General features: G+C 40.1%; 1 protein-coding gene across 6 annotated transcripts in view; it reads right to left on the bottom strand.

Moving 5' to 3' along the window:
• RBMS3 (RNA binding motif single stranded interacting protein 3) overlaps window positions 1–23,190 on the bottom strand; it is a 701,354-nt gene that overhangs the window by 347,014 nt on the left and 331,150 nt on the right. For 5 of the 6 annotated variants that reach the window (XM_088164438.1, XM_088164432.1, XM_088164435.1 and 2 more), the window contains one exon: window positions 648–817. In XM_088164438.1, the coding sequence (XP_088020564.1) occupies window positions 648–817 (170 nt within the window). The remainder of the gene's footprint in view (window positions 1–647; window positions 818–23,190) is intronic. The other variant, XM_088164444.1, reaches the window with a different exon arrangement.

Raw genomic sequence — 23,190 nt, 5'->3', positions numbered from 1 at the left:
CCTTTGATGATGCAGAAAGAGCAAAGAGCTCCTTTATGCCACCTCTCTGGTTTCAACACAAATAAAACACAATAAAAACCAAGCTTTATCAGTACAGTCTGCAAATATGACCCTCAAGATAAATAGGGAGGTAAAGGTGCCACTTTCTACAGCATCATTTTTCAGTGGCACTGTAGCTAATTAGATGCTAATTATACGGCTACAAGGCCACCTTCAGTGGGTTTCATACTTCTCAAACTTTGAGCCCAGCAATGTGACACAGCAATCATAAAATGTGATAAATGATTGAGGGAGGAACACCCATGTTGTGTTGTGCACTGGGTTGTGATTCACAGATCATTATAACTATAAAATCTGTCATTAGGGAGGTTTTCCTGCCATGCAAATTCTCCTTTTAACATAAGAAATCAACCAGATTAGAGCAAACAGAAGTCAATGTGAAGACCCTCACCTCTCTTCCCCTAACCTCATTACCCGAAGGTTTTTAGCAGGCATTAATTAACCGTTCAAACTAAAGGAAAAACAGTCAGCCTTCAAGTGCAGGAGGTTTCTGATGCCTTTTAGTGGCCACACAAGTGCAAGCAGGAAGGCCAGCTCTGACACCTTCCTCGACAAAGACACAGAGTATTTATTCTGGGGGCACTTACGGCTGGCACAGCTTGATAAGGTCCTGGTCGGTGGTGCCGGGTGGAAGGCCTCGAATGTACAGGTTGGTTTTACTCAACTGCTCTCCGCTGCTGTTGTTGCTGCTGTTGTTGCTGCTGTTTGTGCTGGGGCTGGGAGGAGCCATGGGGTGGGGAGCTGGTGCATAGGACTGCTGGAAAGAGAGCAAAAAAAAAAAAGGCTGTTACTGGAAAAGGCAAAATAGCATGGCAGAAGAGTGTGCTTTACCGAGGTAAATCCAGAACTACGCTATGCCTGTCCTGCCCTCCCTGACTACTCTCAGCTGCCCATTCCTATGGCACCTGTACCCACTCCCAGCCAGCAATGCCTTTGAAAATGCAAAACAGGACCAATCAACATTTTGGGTTCAGCCATAGCTATGAAACAGCGTTATTCTACTATACTTTTTAATTTGGAATTAAAGTACCTAGATCACAAAACAAAGCTCTGAAGTATACTCAAGGAGTAACTAGCATTAAAGAATGAAATTAGACACATTCTGTTCTAGGAGTACACTAAAACACAAATAAGAATATCTAGCCAACGGTACAGAAGTTGGTGCCAGAAGCAGAGTTAGTCTTTTCTGAACATGAGGAGCACCCAGTACACACACAGTCAGGTGGCAGAGGGTTTGCTTGTCTGAGAGAGGAAAAAATTTCCAAAGCAGCCTGAAAACACTCTGTTGTTACGGATGTCTTTCGCAATAGAGAAACAGGGTTTGGAAAAGACGATCAGGCCAAGACCTTCTGCTCTCAAAATCATACCCACTTCTGAACAACCACAAACCACACACAGCAACTGAGAGATATTGCTTAAGAAGGGAGGCATTCTCACAGGGAAAAACAGTATTCTCTCCTAACTCACTGGTAAATACATGCTGTGAAAAAAAGACGCCCACATGCTAGAAAAATTACCTAAATATTCTCTGATCTGAAGCAACAACGGGGAATTTCAATTGCTGCAACCATCCCTGGCTCTCTGACCACTGGAATATTTACTCACAGCACAGGGTGCTTGCCAGGAGAACAAAGGAGTGATTGGAAGGAGAAGGCCATCCTGTCACTGCCATTACCTATGCAGAAAAGCTGAAATCTAGGGAACAACTTGCAGGAACTGGAAGATCCTGAGGACCAAGCTCCAGATGGGCAGCCAAGGGAACTGGAGCCAGAGGTCCAGGAATGTAACTGCCTGCTGAGAGGGAGAAAAATCCCATTTCCACAACCTGATCAGCACATTCTGCTAGCTTTATGTGTAGTGGCAACAGCAGGTAAATGTTGGACCAATGCTAAGTTAACCATGCTATGCTAATGGACTAATAAAAGCAAAACATCTGCAATTTTCATTATAGCAGCAATGACACTTTAGTGACTTCTAATACGCTTGTTCTGCATTTAGGCCTTGAACAGAGAAAATATTTAAGTCTGTGAATAATTCTGATCATGCTAATCAACTGCCCCTTTAATGTCAGCGGCTCTACTTTAGTGCTTATAATTATGCATACACTAAATCACAGTCTTGGTAGATGGATGCTTCTAAATTAGAAGCTCCAAATTCGTTCAAACAAGTCCCTTTGTTTAGTCCCTTATTTAGAGGAAGGGAAAAAAAAGTTAGAGAGTATAAGGGGAGCATCAATGACAGGTGATAATCAGACATTTCAATGAAATGAAACACCACACTTGCACCGATGCCTTTTCTCCTGGCTTCCTCCTTCCTAGTACTCCTATTTAAACCAGGAGAAAGGGAACATACCACCAAGTGTCAAAACATCACAATTCCTCTGCAATCTCACCCGGTTGTAATGTGACACAAGTAGGAGCCATTAAAAGAAAAAGTACTGGCTTTTTAGTGTGATCACCGTGCTAGCAAGTAATGACATTCACTCTCATTTCCAGTAAAAGAGAAAGGGCAATAAGCTGTCTTTCCCAAGTCTCTGTACAGATACTTTTGCTGACAATCAAAAGCACTTAATGCATACGGATCATATTTCTCTGCACACACATTTTATCACTGGGTAATCCCCACCCACTCAAGCTTCAATGTCATTCCCAGAAATAGAGAGCTGAAGCAGCAACCTTGAGTACCAGCACAGGCAACCTCAAATGAGCCCCAACACTGGGGACACATCTTGGAAATCAGCTCTATGCCATGGCCACGGCCCAGCTGGATAACACTGCAGGCAACACTAACCTGTATAAAATATGTAGGCATCTACATATTATAATATCCTGTTTGAAAGCATATTTAAATCTCTGTGCACTGCAGAGCCATGGAAGAAGCAGGTATGACTGTGTATGACACGTTGGGCTTTAATACATCAAGAGCTCAGGAAATCTCCCATGGTAATCTTGCACATTTTAAGCATTGCTAAGGTTAAATAAAAAGACAAACAGAGGTCGAGGTTACATTCTTGCCGCTTTACCCTACACCTCCCAGATTACCGTGCACACTGAATGCATGTAAATGACATAAAGCAGTGAAAGACCTTTCCATAAGGCAATGAAGTCCTATGTACTTTAATTATTAATCATTATTATATATGCCTTAGCAGGGGATAATGAATAAATGTCCTATTCTCACACCAAACTAATAAGCAAGAAAAAGAAAAAAATAAGTGGAAATTTACTTTTGAAATACAAAGAGCAATTTGCATTCTATTATAAGATCTTTATTCTCACAGAGAGGAAAACACTGGGGGCCTAATGCTAATTTAAGCTTAAGACATTTTATCCCTCTCAGCCACCTGAAAAGGGATGTAGAAGTGAACACGAATTACATTTACACCTATTTTGAGGCCAGAGCTATTAAAAAAAGTCCTCAGTATACACAGAATGAGGCCATACAACAGGCTGTCCCTCAGTTAAGAGCTGCTCAGACAACAGGCACACACGGATGCCTGGGTTCACAGCAGTATCCTTGCAGATGCTTTAAGGGTGGGCAGAGAGGCAGCCACACTCCACTTTGGGGGATGCTGATCTTCTCAGCCCAGCAAACACTGCTACACTCCAAACCCTCTTCGCTAATAAATCTCAGCCACAGCAGCCCACAGTAATTTCCATGCATACCCAGTACCCCAGAATACCATCTGCAGAAAGATTACCAAATTGCCTGTACTGATGACATCTTCTGGCTGGTTGCCAGACTAAAAGCTTCAGGTCAGAAGAAAGCTTCCAGTTCTTGTTTCCTGAGCTGCTGAGTGTGTGACTGATGGCAGAAGTATGCACTTTGCCTCTAAATGAGCAAACGATCTGGTTTGGTAATCGTCAAGAGTGAAAGAAATGACTGGCAACCTAATGATGATCCCAGATATGGGACTTGGTACAGGATCCTGAACAATGCCAAAGTGGGACACTGTCTGGGGGACCACCTGCACACCAGGTAGCAGGATATTTGTGCCTTGTTCTGATGTTGGACCCCTCCATGGCTGGGGGCAAAGCATTTAACTTCTCTGCCTTGAGAGCCAGAAGGAGCACCACTGTCATGACTGGTTCGAAATACCCTGACACCAGCTGTAGAACACTGGAAAAGAGGTTTTGCCACCACAACCAAGTATAGGACCTACACCTCAAGGAAAAAAAAAATAGTCAAAAGCAAAATGTTTCATTTCAAAAGAGATCTGGAATTCAGAGCTGGTTTTACCATTAATTTTTCACATAACCAATGCAACCAACTCATTTTTCAATTCTCATGCTTCATTATTCAGTGGAGAGTGTGTGGGGAATGAACTGGTTTGTAGATCATTCCAAGCAGCTTATTAATTTAGCATGAATGGCTAATAGGATTTGTTTTCATCTTTGAAAAATGAATGAAATTTCTCCTTTTTCATTATTTAAAAGTGAAAAAATTTATGTGCTAATTCTTATCCATTCCCAGGAATGCACCCTTCTGCTTAAACCCTACAGTTCAATTCTCTGAAACGAAGTGTCCCGTGAAACTATGCACAGCTAGGCATGAATAATGAGACACACCTTGGTTTTTCTAACTAAATAACCCAGAAATGCTGAACCAGAAGCCTCTCAGATATTAAATGAACAACGCTCCTGCTTCCAACATCCAACCTCCTTACACAAGAACAGTATTTTTCTTTCCATAGCAAGCAAGTACTCTTAGGTATTTTTTCACAAGTTGCAAGCTCAGAGTAAAGTATTTTCCTTCCAAAGCAAAACCCTACTTAAAAAGACAAATTTCAAATATTTTTCACATACAATTCCTTTTGGATGGGAATCACAGGTCCCAGATGCCAAGTTGTAGAGTCTGCTTTATTAGCAGCAGCTGGCTCCTTGGCAGGCTTCTGAAGCGGTCGGGCTTGTGGTTTTGGAGTGGCCTCAGAGCCTAGGATGCAGCTGGACAGCTATGCTAATGGACTAGCCAATTTGTTTGTAGTCACCTTTGGCTATCCCAGATTTGTACTCTTTTATCCACTTGAAAGGGAGGTCTTGGAAAGATTCCCTATTAACAGTGATATGTTGACTTTTCCTATCATAGTTCATATTTTATATGAAAAAATGAGTACAACACACAGTCCTACATTAAAACATGTGTTATTTAAGCAATTGTGAACACACACTATCCATTTCCCTCTGAATGGAGTGTTTTCCAGCTGCTAGATTCATCTAAGTGCCCAATTACAACACAATTCCCTTTGTTCCCAATTGAGAAAAATAAAATAAGACCAAGTAAATACAAATAAATTGTGCAAATACCCCTTTACAGCTCACATTAGGAAAATACTGTCCTCTCTACATCCTACTGTACGAAGGAGTAATTTTTGAGAGCTGGAGAGTTCTTACTAGCCAGTTATAGAGAGGATGAGAGGACACCACCAAACTTTCATCTGTTGATGGGATTTCAGAGCTGAGTGAACAGAAAATCTATTAAGCAAAAGACAATCATCACAGCTGAAGAGAAAGCAGAGCAGTAAGGGAAATATAGGGGGGAAAAAATTACATCAAAGTAATAGTAAGTCTCCTGCCTTTGGTTTGCTTCCTCAGTGAGGAACAGCACCAGAAGGTAAGCTGTATTTCTCATCCACAGACAGGTCGAACAGAAAAGTGAATAAAAGATGAACATTGAAGCGGGCAACACAGACATTTCATGTATTTTAGAAAGGCTGCAGTCAAGGGAACTCGAGTTATAATTTTCTTCCCAAGTCTGTAGGGCATTCAGTGCTCTTGCAGAATCCAGCCATGACTATTGCCTATCTCCCATCTGGCCAATGAAGGCTTGGAAGACAGATGCTTTTGGATGGCTCTTTACATAGTCAGGTCTTTCCCTAGACATATAAGAGAAAATAAACAGATGTAAAAGAGTCTGAGTTTTCTAACCCCTCTGCACAGTAACAAAGCTTCCTCAACTGTTTTTGTAGAAGCACCAACTGACCTCTTGGCAACATTTTCAATTTGTAAAAGAATGGCACGTGAAAACGTGAGTAAACTCAGAAGATGAACGCAGACAATAAGGTTCAAAGTCTATTCCCTCACAGTTCCTTCAATCAAGAAAACCAGAACACACCTCAGGAGGATTTTGATTTCTCTGAATTCCTTCCAAGGCCTTTAAAAGTGATTTGCTGGATACAAGAAGCCCAGTGAGTCAGAGCTGACGGGTTAGACTCTTTGTACCACAAAATCACTGCGCTACTCCAAGCAAGTCATTTAAGTTACTTACATCTCAGTTTACTAATCTGTAATGATTCTTCCTTACCTTCTTAAGGCATTTATAATGCTCTGTGATTACTGGATGAAAGACATTACTAAGAATTGCAATATTACTTAAAGATGGGGAAAATATTATTAAAGTCTAACTTAATAACTAGAGCTAAACCTAATTCTTTTGCAGATAAAAAATTATTTCTGCATGCAATGATTTTGCTATTCTGTATCTAAACTGAATGAATGAAATAATTTAAAATAATAAAATACCAATCAGATTAGTTTTGTCATTAATAATATTTTTAATTTAAAAACAAACTTAGAATTATGTGTTCACAGGGCTATTGCGATTGTAATGTATGCATTGAACTTACTTTATTCCAAATGATATCTTTATTACATGGGAAAAAGGTGTAATTGTATTTTGCTTACCCTTTAATTTCACACAGGGAAAAAAAAAAGTCACTTGGGGAAAATGGAAATTATGAAAAAAGCCCAACCTAGTCCTCCAACAGACACAGTAGTCATTTAACAGTCAGATTGAAATTGGGATTTGATGGATCCATAAAATACTTTGAGATCTTTGCTGCACAGACAAAATTGTTGAAATCAGTAGGCTAAATACTCCTGAGGCTTATAATTCCCTTGAACCTGGCACAAAGCATTAAAGATCTGTAGAATGAAAGCATGGGCAAAATTTGGCTCAATTTTCTCTATTCCAAAATACTTCTCTTCCAAATCAGGATTGTGAAGATTTCAGCATTTTATAAATATTTACAGGTAGACAATACAGAGAAATCAAGGCATTCACAGGAAGAGGAAGAAATTCTTTATGGGACATTATCTGGAAAGTAGGTCTCATTTTATACAGTTTTCTGAATTGAAACCAACCAATAGAGCAAAGAAAAAGCTCCAGCAATTCTTGGTATCTTCAAGAGCACTGAGAGTTTAGCAGTCATTAGCCAGGGTGACATATACTAAAAGCCTGAAAATCTTCTCACTAATCATAGTGTCTCCTATTTCCAGTAAGACAGACTGAAATAGTCTGCACTACCACCATTATCCACAGGAAATTTCAAAAACAAATTGGTCGGGTGTAAAGTAGCTTATTTTGAAGTGTGATGAAGTCGAAATAATGAAGTGGATTAGAGAACATATCATTAGGAAAGCCTGAAGATCATCTCACCTGATGATGAACGGCCCCAGCAAAAACCAGTCCAAGAGAGGGGAATGGCACAGAAATTAGAGGCATTGTTTGCAGATGGAGAACACCCTGGCCATCACTGCCTGCCTGGGATCTGGTCACTGAACTGATGTAATAAATGTTGCCGAGCTGCCAGCTTCAGCTTTTCACCCTCTCCTGCCTACACATCGTTATACCACAGATGGAGCTGCTCATCCCTCATAAGCAATTTTCTGTTATCCACAGACTATCTGTAGTTCAGGTCTAAAATATGGTAACTTCTCTGAATTTAGGGCTTCTTACATCCAGCCAAGAGGGTAAAATTTAGTCCCTAGCATTAAAAAGCCAAAACTTAACAATAAGAGCTGTGTCATCAAATAAATATTTTCCAGAGTGGAAAATAACCTTCACAGCCTTGTCTCCTCCTATTTATTTCATGGCAGAAGGCTCCCATGACAGAATATTCCTGAGGCATTATTTATTTCTCCACAAGGGAGAAGAAGAATTCTTTCTATAGATAAAGTATTTTGGCACTTTGGCAAACTCATAAACAATAGCCTGTATCCTTTGACATAAATTAGTGTTATTGCTTCATTACCCAATCCATTCATATTTTATTGATGTACCGAGACTAAATGTGAACAGACTTTAGATCTTAAAATTACTAAATCTAAGCGATCTGGACAATAAAACATTACAATTCCTCTAATAAGAATATTTTAGAGCACAGATCAAAAAATAACGGCAATTACTGTTTGTAATACAACAACTCTGTGGTAAAAGAAGAAAAAAGAAAAAAAAACAGAGGGGGAAAAATAAATTTGAGAAGAAGTTATTGTTCGTGTTTACATTTCTACGTAGCCAGTTTTGGGGCTACAATGAGCTGTTGGCGTATTTGAAGGTTAAGAATAAAAATGCAGACCAAGAGACTGATACTTAACTTTCCAAATGTTTGCAAGAACAAACACATATTTGGTTCTGAGAAACTAAATTTACTCTCTGGGTATTTGTTTACATGTGGCAGACTAAAAGCATCTTGGAAATGAGCTGTAGCAGGCACGTGCTGCATTGCATTGCTTTTCTGTACACAGTCCACACATACCCTGATATCAGCACTGCTGTGAGAACCTGGCTACAATAAGAGCCCCCCCATATAACCCCGAATTTAGGGCACAGAACAAAACTAAACGTGGATATCATCTCTTTCCGCTTGAAATTTGGCGAGCTGAGATCAGAAGCAGATGTGTTTTCATTCTGCAGAAAGAAAGCCCAAGCAAAAAGGTTTTTCACAGATCCAACCCGAGTTTCCTCAGTTTATCTTTCTTATAGAAGAATTAGGCAGGAAATCTGCCACTGTTGACATAAGCACTGTTGGGATGGAGGATTCAGGGATGGCAGAGCTCCCCAGGAATGTTGCTCATCATCTCCCCATGTTACCGCAATGATCTTTTAGATGCACATGGGGAAACTCTGCCTCCTCCACCCAGTATATATAAAGATGAGTTGTGCCTCCCATCCTGTGGCTGAAAGAATCCATGGAATGCAGAGTTTGGGAAAGGCTTTTCCTTTCCACAACAGCGTGGCATCATCACCACAGAATCTGGGGCATTTCACAATAGTCAGAGTTCATGTTGTCTTTGAGACCCCTTGAGCTACAGTAACATACTGGTCCCAGGCAGGGTGCCAGAGGATGCCCACAGAAGATATGAGCCATCACAAACCTCACCACAATTTTGCTTCCAGTGCAAACTCATCCAGTACATTCATCACAGAAAACAGCTTTTTAAAAAATTGCCCACACAAGTCATTACAGTTCATACATAATTCCTCACTTAGGAAGAAGAGGACACAACCAACCTTGTGAGACCAATGTATGTAATTCCATTTATAGGAGAGCTAGAAAGCCTTCCCAAGAGTAAACTGATATGGTGGGGTTAAGAATTTAAATCTAGGTTAAAATTAAGGTGTCAATCTATGGACATAGTTGGTCAAGGTGATGCCAGTCACCTTCATGCTTCTGACAGCCCTGAATACTGTACCAAAATAAAGGCTAAGGGAGACAGGGAAGCTGGGGCAGGGCTCACTGCAGGCAGCTGGGGGTGAAAACCCCCATCAAGAACCTCTCTGTCCCATTCTAGGTACTCCTCTGCATTCTTAAAAGCAGTTGATTGTGCAAGAGAGAGAACTTCTTAAAGAAGTCACCATTATACATGACCTGAGAAACTGGGCACATGGAAAGACTGAAGGAATGGGACTCTGCAAGCCTTTACTGGGTGGGGAGGTGAATTCCAGACCTTCTTCAGGTCAAAAGGAGCTTTGAGCACCACATTACTGGCATCCTAGGAGCACACAAAACATTATGAACATAGGAAGGTGAGCAACATATGCCAGGAACATTCTGGGATGTCACCTATGGGCTTTAAATCATATGCTAAGGAAAAAGAATAAGCACTCTCCACTTTCTTACTGCAGATTCTGATACCTTATCAAATCTCCATTTTATTTAGATTTCATGTGGCAGACTTGGGAGGTAGTATGGGAAAAGATGGTTAATTTTATTTAATTTAACAAGCATCTAATATAACTTACAACTAAAATATCTTCCAGACATCAATCAAATCCACTTGAGGCAAAATTTACTAAATAAACTGAATAATTAATGCAAAAATTCTTTACCTTTGGAATTTTCAGAATTACACTCAATTTATTTACAGACTTTTTTTTCCCCTTAAAATTCAATTTTCTTTACATTTTATTAGTTTTGAGAATGAACTTATTTAAGCATGCTGCGAGTACAAAACCCCAACATTGCTGTCTTTTTTGGATCTATGAAACAAAATATTGCCATACTTTTGTTTCTATCCATAGTCTTACAAGTATGTAATATGTACCTTAGGCTGAATTGAAGCCTGAGCACTAAACTCTCAAGAGACATCCTATATTCACACCCTATGCAGGCTGACGCAAAGGTCCTAATTGATCACAGGAGTATTTGGCCACCTGTCTAAGCCACAGCAGTTAATGCCCAGCATCAACTTGGTTGCCATGACATGAGGTCCTGGAACCACAGGACTACTGAATGATGGAAATTTTGTAATACTCTGAGTCACTGAAAGATGGCAACTATTTTTCTGCAACTAGTGAGATTCTGGCATGTTTTTTCTACAAGGTAAATGAAAACTATGAAGCTTTTTTTGAAAGGTAAAAGTAACTCCAGAATGTCCATCTGGCTTCAGAAACAGTGAATCTGAATATAGATAAACCTGACCTGCTGCTTAGACATGCAAAAGACCCATCACTTTTAAAACTTTATCACTTTATCACTTTAAAACTAAGATATTGCAACACAATATTAGTCAGTAAGTCCTTTCCCATCTAATTCCTACTTCTTTCTTCAGTGTTTCCCCAGCCTCTGATTTTAAGCAGTTCTCAGAGCAGGGGGAATAAAAATTTAAAAGATCTACATCTACTATAGTGTAAGTTCTCAGTCTCTTCCCATTTCTTCAACAATAGATTGTGCCACTGTGATTGTCCAAAGTTTCAAATGTCATTTGACTCATGCACTCAGAAATGTTGACTCAATTTAGATATCCAAACAAAACCAACTTTCAGTTTGGTAGAGGCAAGCTACTCTTTTTTCTAATACACTTAGGATGTCTCATAGTGCAGAAATTTTATTTCAACACGACAACTTGCTTTTTCTCAGTTCCCTAAAATCATCACTATTTTCTGCTAAATGTTGTGGCACGATGAGCCAAGTGTCTTGCTAAGAGACGCAGACTCAGCTGAAGATGCTCTGCCTAAACCACTTTGGGCTCTGTGCCATGTGCTTTTTCCATACCGTGCAAAGCAACAATATGAAGAACCTGAACTTCTGTGCTCAGAGGTGAAGAGCTTTGCAATGTGGGGACGCAGCTGCTTCGTTACGCATCTGTGTAAAATCCTACGCGCCACTAATTGGGATAATGAGGTACTCCTGTTGCAAGCAATAGGAATTCAGAGTAACAGGGTACATATGTTAAATTCCTGAAACAAATCACCATCTCTATTTACTGTTTTTCATCCAAATGATATATTTCCTGATAAACAAAAGCTTAAATTTCCTTCTGCACTGCAACATTGCCTCCAATTTCTTCTGTTAGCTTTCTGGCTTTTTGACCTTTTAATATTCTTCATTCACGCATGATTTATTTTTCAAGTCGGCATTTTTTCCTCAGCAAAGAATATGTATTTGAAGTAATTTCAAATGTTAAATCAGGATAAGCAAAGGAAGAAAGAAAATCTCCTTAATACATTTTCTTAATAAATGTTGTACCATGCTTTAGAATAGAAGCTTGAAGAATTATGGCATGTAACAATAAGGTTTATATTTCAAATCAGAGACATATAAATATTCTAGAAGTCTTAATACCACTTAATGCCTCTGTCATAGGCTCATATGCAGAAAATGTTGTTAAAAAATAAAAAGAGTTCAAGTCTAAAATGAAAAATAATTTACATTAGAAAAACCAAATCAAAATGGGAAAGAGTGGCAACTACAATACTTCTACAAGTATTACAACTTTTGTAATAACAGCACACAGTATTAGAGTATATACAGCTGGAGCAGAAAGATAAATTGGTTAGGAATACCAGCTTGTCTACAGGCGTGTTGGCAGCAAAAGGAAAACTAAAGAAAAGATTTGCCCACTGCTCAATAGGACAGGGGACAAGTGACAAAGGACAGATGAAAGCATTTGGTGCTTTCTTTGCCTCAGTCTCCACTGGCAAGATCTGCTGCCAGGGCTCTTGGCTGTCTTCCCCTAGTAGTAGGGCCTGGGGTGAGAAGTGCTGCTGAGGAAGAGGAGTATTAAGTTAGAAACTACTCCAGGAAACCAGTGAGAGGTTACTGAACACAAACTGGAAGGGAGCTGGCCGGTGTCACCCACAGGCTGCTCCCTCTTATATCTGAAAGGCCATAGCAACTGGAGGCCATCAGGATCTTCCTGATGTCTGGAAAAAAAAAAAAAAGCAAAAATTACATCTGACTTCAAAAGAGGGAGGATTTGGGGGTCATCAGACTGGACACAGCCTAGCATAACTAAAGAGAAAAGCCTCATAGGTGCTTTGTCCAAGCACGTGAGGGACAAGAGCATCCAGCAGGGATGAGCAAGGGCAAACAAGACTTGGCCACCTTGCTCTGTGTTGAGACAAGCAGCTCCACAGATCAGGGGAGAGTAGATGATGTTGCTTGCCTTGACTTTAGCAAGGCTTACAATGTGGCCTTGTGTCACAACAAGCTGGATGACAGGAGGGAGTGCACCCTCACCAAAAATGCAAGTAACACCCAGGTGGGGGGAGCGGTTGGCCAACCAGAGATAAAGGCTATCTGAAAATATTGTTGTCAGCCTAACCAATGCTGTAAGAAAGAACTGCTCAGCACAAAACTCCTTCACCTCACACATTATGTATGCTAAAAGCTCTCCACGTTTACTTACAGAACAAATGACTACTAAGTGATTTGTGCAGGTACATCCTATAATCAAATTCAACTGCACAAAAAGGATTTACTAAAACTGAGACATCTGAACCTTATTCCTTTGCTATGCTTTGACCTCAAGTTTAGTTCATTTGCTAAAGTCATTATTAAACAACAATGTTCCACACAGATTTCAACAGCAGTAGTATTTACATTAATGCAATATCCCTGGATTAAAGGAATTAGAAATAGTGAATATCCTATTCCTCAGCTTCTTTGAAGATCCATAGTGTAGACTAAGGAAACACTCTCTAAGAAAATGCAGCACTAATTTAAAGGCAGTCTGGTTCTCAATCATTTGAAATTAAATAAACTGAAAAGTCTTTAAAAATCTCTGAGACTAAAATTGCACAATTAATGACACTAGCAGCTGCCATCAGATAATCAAAGTTCAGTCTGAGTAAGATTTTAAATTACATCTATCCATAGTTATAACAAATTCTTTTTTTTTTTTCTTTTTTCCTTTTTAATCATTTACTTAAAATCATGAAGGGAATCTGACTCCCTCATTTATATCAAGGCATAGGTCCCAATGGGAGCATACTCAGTCCAGGTACTCAGAGTATCTACGCTCAATGTCAGACTCAAAGTGTCACACACAATAGATCCAAAGGACTAACTTCAACTTAAGCCTTAGGTTTGGGGAATTTGGTCCAAGAAAACTTGAAAAAACATCTGTAATGGGACACTGAAAGACAGCAGAACAAATACTGTAGGTCTTCCTGGTGGGTCTGAAGACAGCTGCAGGATTGAGTCCTAGTTAAAATGAACCAAACTATCACTAAATACAGCAAAGCCTGGGGTCTTGTGGAAAGCACAACATATCCAATCAAGTGTTTAAATGACCACGTGCCAATAACTACTCAGACAGGATCCAAATTCAGGCTCATGAAGAATTCCAATATTCCCTAAATTCTGACTCTTTAACTATATAAACTTCCCCTGACAGAATTAGCAGAGTGTGACAAAAGGAGCTGAGACTTACTTTCTGTAGGAAACAACCCATTTGGGAAAACAAAAGGCCTACCTAGCAAAAAGGCTTACATTTGGGTGTTGCTAATAACAGGTGGGAACATCTTAGGAAATGCCGTGAGAAATGCAAGCAGAGAGTAAATATCCCCAGAACACTTTTTGCTTTGTGGCTTCCTAACCAGATGTTGTACACAGATAATCATCCTACATCTTCTGTGATTTGACCCATTAGACTTCAGTCCTCTAAAAACCTCCAAGTGGGAATCAGTTTTAGAATTAGATTTTATATTAAATTAAAAAAAAAAAGTGTGTTTTAAATCTGCTACCAAAAATATGTAATTGATGCTGCTTGTCCCCACTCTCGTTTTGCAAGAAAAATTTTGCAGTGGTTCTTTGTCCCCCTTCTTCCTACCATTCAGAACATTTTATATGAAAGATTTTATCCCATGTCTTATGTAGACAATCCTCAAAAACATGAGGAGGTGGCAGCCACACAAACAAGGGGACTGCTATCACATCTTTTGCAAGTAAATAGAAACACTGTTAACATAGTGATGCATTTGACAAAATACAGACTATTAAAAACACTGGATATTTTAACACACTTTTTAAATGTCTCTATTTAAAAATGCTTTTTCACAGGGATTTCTCTTAAAAGAAAAAAACAGGGAATCCTAGACAAAGAATATATTGATGCGCTTATCTCTGCTCGTGTTAAATATCTGTGTTATCCCTCATATGCCTAATATTTTGTTTGCAATGGCTTGCCACTAAATTTCCTTTTGAGAACCCTGGGCTAATGAGTTCTTACCAGGCAAGAAGTCTTTCAATGACAGAAACAACCTGTTATCAGGCAATTATATATTTCACTGAGGTCCATTTACCATTACAATTCCCTCATCCTACCACGCCCAACAGATGAAATGCTGCTGCAGAGGAACAAATAGATACAGCATCATGGCACCTCTGGGAAGGACCATGCCACAGCTTTTGGCTGCCAAACAGAGCCCAGATTTCCTTGCTTCCATCTCAGACCTTGACACCTTACCCTGCTCCAAATACATCTGGAACAGCCTCTGTAGCCAGCAGAGCTGCGATGATCCACTGGCCTGGCAAGGAGGACACAATTTAAAAGTTCCTTTGCAGGCTGTATACTGAGGGCTTCTGAGACACAAGTGGTCTCCTGCCATCTTCTACCCTTTCTTTTCCTTCCCCCTTCTAAACATCATCAGCTGCATAAAGATGACTCAGAACATCTGGAAAGACAAGGCTCCTTGGGTTTTGTTCAGGCTCTGATAGCAAAATGGGTGAGCACATGTGAGAGTCAATCTGCAGAGTGATTCCTCCAATTCAGTACCATAGCTCTGAAAAAATACAGCAATGGCTGTGAAGTTGCATATATGCATTCGCTGCATTTCTCAGTGGCCACATCTTACAGTTATTCACCAAAGTAGAAGCTTTTCTTTTTTCATTAATGCTTTTTATAGTCTTCAGTAATTCTTCTGCAGGAAGCTATTAGTACATTAACACTAGCCAGGAAAACAAGACTCTGAAATACTCGCCCTGTCTCTCCCTGCTAGGAGAGCCATCGAGAACGATGGCACAGTGCAGCCCGGTTTCCCTCAAAGCACTGCCACCCTCCCGAAGCATTCACTGCCAGGTTTCTGCAGCGACAGCCTGCAAGGCTAAAATTAGCAAGCAGCACCTTCCCTTGCACCTCATCACATGATAGCAAACATAAATAGGGAAATACAATATGTTCCTAAAGGTGGGGTCAGAATAGTTTCATCTCTGTAACAGTTTAGTAAAGGACACTTATACAAGCAGCTTCTCATAATAATTTGTCATCTGTTACTTGCACTGTCATCTGCTTGCTGCACAGTGCTAAACATGACAACCTCTAAATGTGCTCCTTCAGAACCATTTCTGGCCTGAATCAAACTACTTAATGTCTATGCCACAGAAAAATTGTTTTATTAAGCACCACTGTGTTATCAGATGCCTATTTATTCTTGCACCTTTCTGCACGGATCAACACCAACCTTCCAGTGGATTCATCTCAATGGCATCTGTTGTACATTCCACCCTGGACTATCCCAAACTCCTCTGCAGGCTACATCCCTCCCTCCTGCACTACTGAGGTGCAGCTAATTGAAGGCTGCATGACAGACTTGAAAGATAAAGGACCAGGTAATATTTTTCTTTTTTTTCCCCTTTCCTAAACAGTGCCGTCCAGGTCTTAACAGCCATGCAAAGCAGCCACAGCTCTTCTTTTTCAAAACCTTGGCCAGAAGACTCACAAATAATTTGGTGTATTGAAGTCAATTTGCAGATTCAAACGTAACAAGGGCAGAATTAAATCTGCTGAAGTTGCATCACAGTCTGCGAAAGAAAGTGTAGCCAAATTATTCACTCGTTTAAGACCTTTATTTCTCCTGCATAAGGGAAGCACAAATAGTCCTTTGCACATATACAAAACCCCAGACATATATCACAGTGCTACATAACATGACACAGCATACAACAGGAGGGCATAGAGCTGATGTGATTCAACTTACACAGAGCTCTGACAACCTGCTTCTAAAGCTTATCATCACCTCACTGGCTCAGTTCTAGCACAGCTCATGTGTGTGTGTGCCGTGGCTGAGGAAAAGTGGCTTCTCCCTGAAGCAAGGCTCTGGCTTGGCCACAAATTCCCAAGGCAGCACCCAGGATGTGCTGGAGCCACAGCCATGCCAGCAGACCTGAGGTAGGGAGAGGCTGAGATTTTTATTTTTTGTTGCTGTTGTTTTGTTTTGGGGTTTTTTTTGTTTGTTTTGGGTTTGGGGGGGTTTTGTTTGGGGATTTTTTGTTTGTTTTATTTTTGTTTTGTTTTGTATCCTCAGGGATCTGACTGCTTCTATTTTAGTATCCTTAATTACAAACATGGTTATTTTGGTCCTAAAATGTTCTGAGCTTTTAAAAATTAGCCACAGTATTTTATTTGTAGATGCCCTGGCATAGGGCAGTTTCACAGGCTAGCAGCCTACTTGCTAAAATAGTACTTATCAGCTACTCATTTGATCACAATATTTCTGTCAGTTTACACTTGAGTTCAATTTTAAAGACATCTTTAAAAACACAGACCTCTTGATTAGTAGTTCTCACCCAACATCCCAAGTTTGTGAACCGACTTTGATGTTTAATAAAATAATTTGTGCCAATAAAAGGGAATTAAAAACAAACAAACACAAAATCCCCTCCCCTGACACAATTGTTAAGGAGCAAACAAGGCCATCACCATCAATTCCTCTCGAGCCATTTATCAAACTACTATCAAGAAAAAAAAAGGTCCAGCTTCATTACAAACAGAACAATAAAGAAGGTTGAGTATAAAGGAAGAAATGCTCACAGTCAAAGGATGAGTTTAAGATTTTTTTTTTACAATTTATTTTTTTGTCAGTAGTCCAGGCACTAGGTTTTTTCACTGCATTTAAGAATTACCAACCAAAATACAAACAAAATTATGCAGCTGTTTCTGGTTATGTTTCATGACTTTGAATTTCAACTGGTTCTTGAAATATTTCATTATTGATCAGAGCTTTTTAAAATATACATACAACATTCATTAATGAAATCAGGACAGGACAAATCACTTTCATCTTCATAAGCAGTAGCTGGTCTCACTCAAACAAACACCCAAATTAGCTTACTTTTGCTGCCTGTCTGTTCCCAGACTATCATTCCCATTTACAGATTTTTAAAATGAGCTCAGCTTTTTTGAAAAACAAAAGAAAATCAAAGTCCTACCAAAAAGGAAAAACACCACCTAGAAAGAATTCTCAACACTTTTTCCAACAGAAGCCTGAAATTTTTGTATTCTACAACCACGGGGTTAAAAGTGCCTTAGCTGCATTTATTAACTAGGGGGTGGCATCAGAAGGTCAGCTCCCTTTGCCATCCCACGTGGGCTAAGAGACAGACACCTCTCCCACGGGGTTATGGTCCAAGGGTTTGGTCGTGCTCTTGTCATCACCAAGGAGAGACAGCAATAACATGCAAGGACCACCAAAGTCCCCCAGGGCAGACGAGTTTCTTAAGTGGGGGGGAGATGCTGGGCAGAAGAGCACGGAAGTCCCACCAAGGAGGAGATGCAAACCCTCAGGATCTCAGGGCAGCATCACTCAGCACAAGGCCACTGCCTTGCAGCAGCACTTGACCCCTTTGTCACAATCGTCACTCTACAATGGAGTGGAAGCTCTCAGAAATGAATGTGGACAGTGCTGTTCACAATTTGTATCAATTAATAAATTTAAAAATAAATAATACCAATTATGTGACAAGGCTGGGAAGTGATTACCGAGATGTCTCATAAATCAGTATCAACTTGCCAAATCTTGAATTTAAAGCAATCAAGGCTATGAAAGGAGGGAAGGTAAAATTGGCAGGATAGAAGGTCTCTTGACATCTAGTACCAATATTAACACTTGCACACTAAGTGAGGTAGTAGGATAATCACCCTTTCTGAAGATCTAGAGTATTGGTTATATTAGCAGGGTAATTTTCTCAATTTTCTAAGCTCCCTTGCAGTGATCAACTGATGGCCAGCCTCCCTCTGTCAGTTTATCCAAATAACCGACACTACTGTTGTTATCATTCTAATAGCTTTTATTCAAGCTGCCATTGTTTAAGAGCCATAGTCCGTGTATATGAAAAGAAAACTCATTAAAAATCATTTCAAAGATCTCCGTTAGCCCAGGAAATATTTAACAGCAGCAGTAGCTATGCAACAAGAAGGTTAAGACAGTTAGTGTTTGTGACAATTGCACTTAGCCATTCTATCCAATGGCAAGAACATCTTTGCATTTATCAAGGGAACAGATTTAGTAAGAAACTACACACAGCAAGAAATAAATGAGAGATGCGGGGAAAACTCGCATTATTGTGGCATCTGCTAGAGCTATTTTAGAACGGTGTCCCCCTGTGCTGCTCCACTGATGGGCTTGTGAGTATTGACTAAAATTAAAATCTGTTTCTCAGATTGTAAATAGGCCACAAAAACTTAACACGTCTCAGGTTTTGTTTTGGTTTTTATGTAGTCCCATCATTTTCTACATTCATTTGCAAAGTGTTTCAGCTTATGCTTTGCAATGGCTCTTGTGCCTTGGACCTGCTGTGTGAAAGGCTCTCTGCCAAAGAAGATATTCCTTATGGCATACCCTCGTCCCTCTTGCACATAGGGCCAGTTGCAGCAAGAGTTTGCCCTAAGGAGTATTCATTTCTCAAACAGGACTACAGTATTAAATCCAAAATTTTTGTGAGGACAAAGCAGGCTCTTTCTTCCCAACAGCTTTGGGCATCCAATTTCTTAAAACATGTAAAAATTCTGCTTCATCTTCTACTTTGCCTGTGCACAGGAATCCCTTGCACAGGCAAGGCCAAACATTTATGCCTTTTCACAACTCACCAACATTTAATTGCGTTTTGGCGCCCATTAGGATGTGGCAGTCTGACCAGACAGCCAGAAAAACATAAACGCAGAAATGGCTTTGAGCAAGATTGCAAGCCCTCTGCTCCCCTTGGCAAATCTGAGCTACTCACACAGGCACTGAAAGAATTGGGGCAGTATGAAAATATGCTCAACTGTGAGAATAAAGGTTGTGTAAAGCCAGCCACAACTAACTTCTAAAAAAATGCTCAAACTTTTTTTTTTTTTTTTAGTGGGAGTTACATGCAAGGTCTATGTTACTTCCAGAGACAAAGAAAGAAAAAAAGAAGCACTGGGAACCTAAGAGAGAGAACCAAAACGGTAAGTCTGAAATTTAAACTAATGTGCTAATCTAAAAGCCTCCTTACTACGTGACTGGGTTTGGAACACAGAAAGCAGAATATGACATGATTTGAATAAGTTGCAGTTGGCAGTATGAAGAAGAACTGCTGAATCACTGACTTCTATTTCTGGAAAGATGAAGTTTATTCTGATTCTGGCTATGCCAACACATTAACTCTTCATGTCATCAGTCTCCACACAGTACTAGCAAAAGTGCTTTTCTTCTTCCTCAATACAATGATAAAGAGAAATCCCACTCATGTAGCTATATAAATGTTTCCATGAAAACCACACTGCTTACTTTTTATTGGCAAAAACTGTATCTGTATCATCAAAATGGCCATCAGCTTAGGTAGAGAAAATTCTTTGCATGCTAAAGGAAGAAAGTGCCAAACTGGTGAACAGAGCATCTGTTATAGAGAAGGCTATAATTATCTCATACATCTGAACACCACTGGGCATTGAAGTTACTCGAGCTATTTTGCCAGATACTCTGTGTTCAGGGCTCTTACTTGACACCAGCTGGAAATAATCAAGAGCTTGAGAGGCCTGTCAATATAGACCTTACACACTTTGAAGGACACTACTTTTGATGTCCTATGCCGAGTCTGCTTGCTCTAATGGGATGAAAAACTGAACTATTTTGCTGCCACTGTCTCATATTACAAAACACTGTAACTTGCTAACTGTAGCACTTGCAGGGTAACAACGACTTCTGTACCATCCATCCTGATGTGCTTCACTGGTTAGGCATTTTAATGGAGTCCTTGGCAGAAAGAAAGCAGAAAACAGCAAAATTGCCACTCTGCCACCTTACCTCCACCCAGCAGAAAAAGCAAGTGGCTTCCCTCAACAGATGTACAGTAAGTGCTGCTGCAGGAACTTTTCTCTGGGGATGCCAAGCAGAGAAGACTCGAGCCTGCTCCCAAACCCATGTGCAGGAGCTGGGTATCTCTGTCTCTGCAGAGGCAACTCCCAGTCCCAGGCTCCCCATTCAAATCCTCTCAATGAAAGCTTTTCACAGGTACATTCTTTGGTATTTTGTTAGACTATCATCCACTTCTGGTCCACTCACAGAGAACATATCAACTGCAGCTGAGCCCCAGCAAGACTATTCTAAATACCCACCTCATGCTTGTCATCAGCAGATCACACAGGAAAATATGGAAAAGGGTTATAAAGCTGTTCTTCATTCAGGACAACAAATAGCTACTGTTCTATTTTTCCACAAGTAATATGCATAACAGTTCACTTATGACAAAGCAACTGAAAAAAAAAAAAAAAAAACAACAAAAAACCCCACATCTTTCCCTGTTAATTCTCAGTCTATGCCTGCACTTTTCTGAAAAGAGGATCAAGGTAGAAAAGGAACGATAAGAACACAAACAGCAGCAAGAAGAAGAGCATACAACAATTTCCTTTGATTCTGGGAACACTAGAGGCTAAAAGAAACTCAGCTGCCTGGGTATCTCAAGGACAGATTCCCACGTGAGACTCCAGCCCGGCTGTGTCACAGACACTGACAGATGGGTTTCCCCAGCCTTGAACAACCTAATGGAGCTTTTAGCCAATTTGCATAGTGGCTGTCCCTGGGTGAAATGGGTACGTGTCAAGGACATTAAGCAGGCCAAGACAAAAGTGTAATAGCCTTGTATACAATATCACTTCTTACTGCTTGCTATTTTTAACCCCCAGGGGGAGGAAAAAAAGAAAAGAAGAGAAAAAGAAGCCTCACTGAAAGCCAATTCTGAGGCAGGAAGTTTCTGCTTTGGGGAATGGGCTGAAGCAACATGACACTTTTCTTGCAAAAAAAAAAAGCACTGTACAGACAATTACCAGTTTCTTTTCTTTTTTTAAAGCTCAACATTGTTGGAGTCTCCCAAAGCCTGTCTGTATTAGTGATCAATTATTTTGATCCCAAACCCTCAAAGAGAAGCATGTGAAGCCAATTCCTGCACCTGAAAGAGTCCAAAATATCACCTCTAGAGACCCATGCAGGTGCAAGAGCCCGGCTGCTGCAGCTCTGTACAAGAGCTAAACCTAAGGCCAAGTTAGTAGCTCACACATGGCTGTTTCTTAACAAATTAGGAAGAAGAATGAAAAAATTCGGATTGGACTCGCAACAAAAATTTATAGCTTGATGTGAAATATAAGGTGAAGCCCTGAGGGTGGCTGAATTACCTGCCGAGTTGCTGCAACCCTCATGCACTCCAGGGAAAAGCACGTGTACTTCATATTTGTTCGGCAATCATCACAACCTCCTGGCTAAATTCTGATCTCAGCCACATTAGAATAACTCAGCTACCACACAATAAGCTATGATTGAAAAGTGGGGCTGAACTGCAACTTCTGCAAAAAGAACCCCTGCATAGAGGCACTGAATTTTGTTGCCTTGCCTTCTTCAGACTTGTTCCTTTCAGCTTGTTATAATGCACAATGGAGGGTCTACCAGTGCTTAAACTAATTCTTTAATATTTAGTAGAGATCAGATTAAAAATTAAGCATGCAAACATAGGCTTCCCTGAGGAAAGATTCAGCTCTGGCAACTAAACGCTGCACATAGCATAAAACATACCACAGAAAGCGTCAAACAGTATTTTTGACAGAAACAAAACCCATACCAAAAAGGCTTAGGATTTAACCCAGTTGAGCCACAATATTTCAACATTGAGTGAATACACCCGTACGTGATGCTACGAAAAACTAGAGATCTTCAGCAAAGAACTATGTGCAGATTTGAGATCTGCTTATGATACTGCTGCTCATGGTGAGTGATTATCCACCCTGGGAACACAGAAGGGACCAAGAAGGTAGGTCCTGGTTTTGAGTATAGCTACCTCAGTGCTATTTTTGATTTTTGTCATTAGCTGGCTGCGTGATTTTGACTAAGCCATCACTAGGGATTCCCTTTTCTTCTAAGTGAAATGAGAACACTAACTTTATTTTAGGCACTCCTGGGGTCTTCAGATAGAAAAGCTCAATAAATGAACATTATTACTATCAGCAATACTGTTCTACCACTTCCATGGTTATTCAAAATCAAAACCAACAGTAGTGCACAAAAGAGCTATCTGCAAATCTAGATTATAACATAGGTCACCACTTTATGTGTTAAAAAGCTGCAGGATTTCCAGATGAGCATCTTCAATCATCATAATATCTCAAGCCTAGTTCTCAAGTCCATTTAATTAGAGGGGATGGAGAGGGATAAAGCCCAGAGGGTGTTTCTGCTTGGGTAATGTGTATACCCCTGTTTGTTTAGCATTGCAAAAAGTGCTATGAGCTTAAGTGTAAATTATTTCAGCCTTTGGCACTATTCAATTATATATGCAAATTTTAGATGGAGTAGATTGTACTTGAAATAACTGGATTGCATGTGAGCAAAGCCTTCGGTGGTAAA

The sequence above is a fragment of the Sturnus vulgaris genome, chromosome 1, assembly GCF_052056855.1.
Source record: "Sturnus vulgaris isolate bStuVul1 chromosome 1, bStuVul1.hap1, whole genome shotgun sequence".
Lineage (NCBI taxonomy): Eukaryota > Metazoa > Chordata > Aves > Passeriformes > Sturnidae > Sturnus > Sturnus vulgaris.
This window is presented reverse-complemented; position numbering and strand designations above follow the sequence as displayed.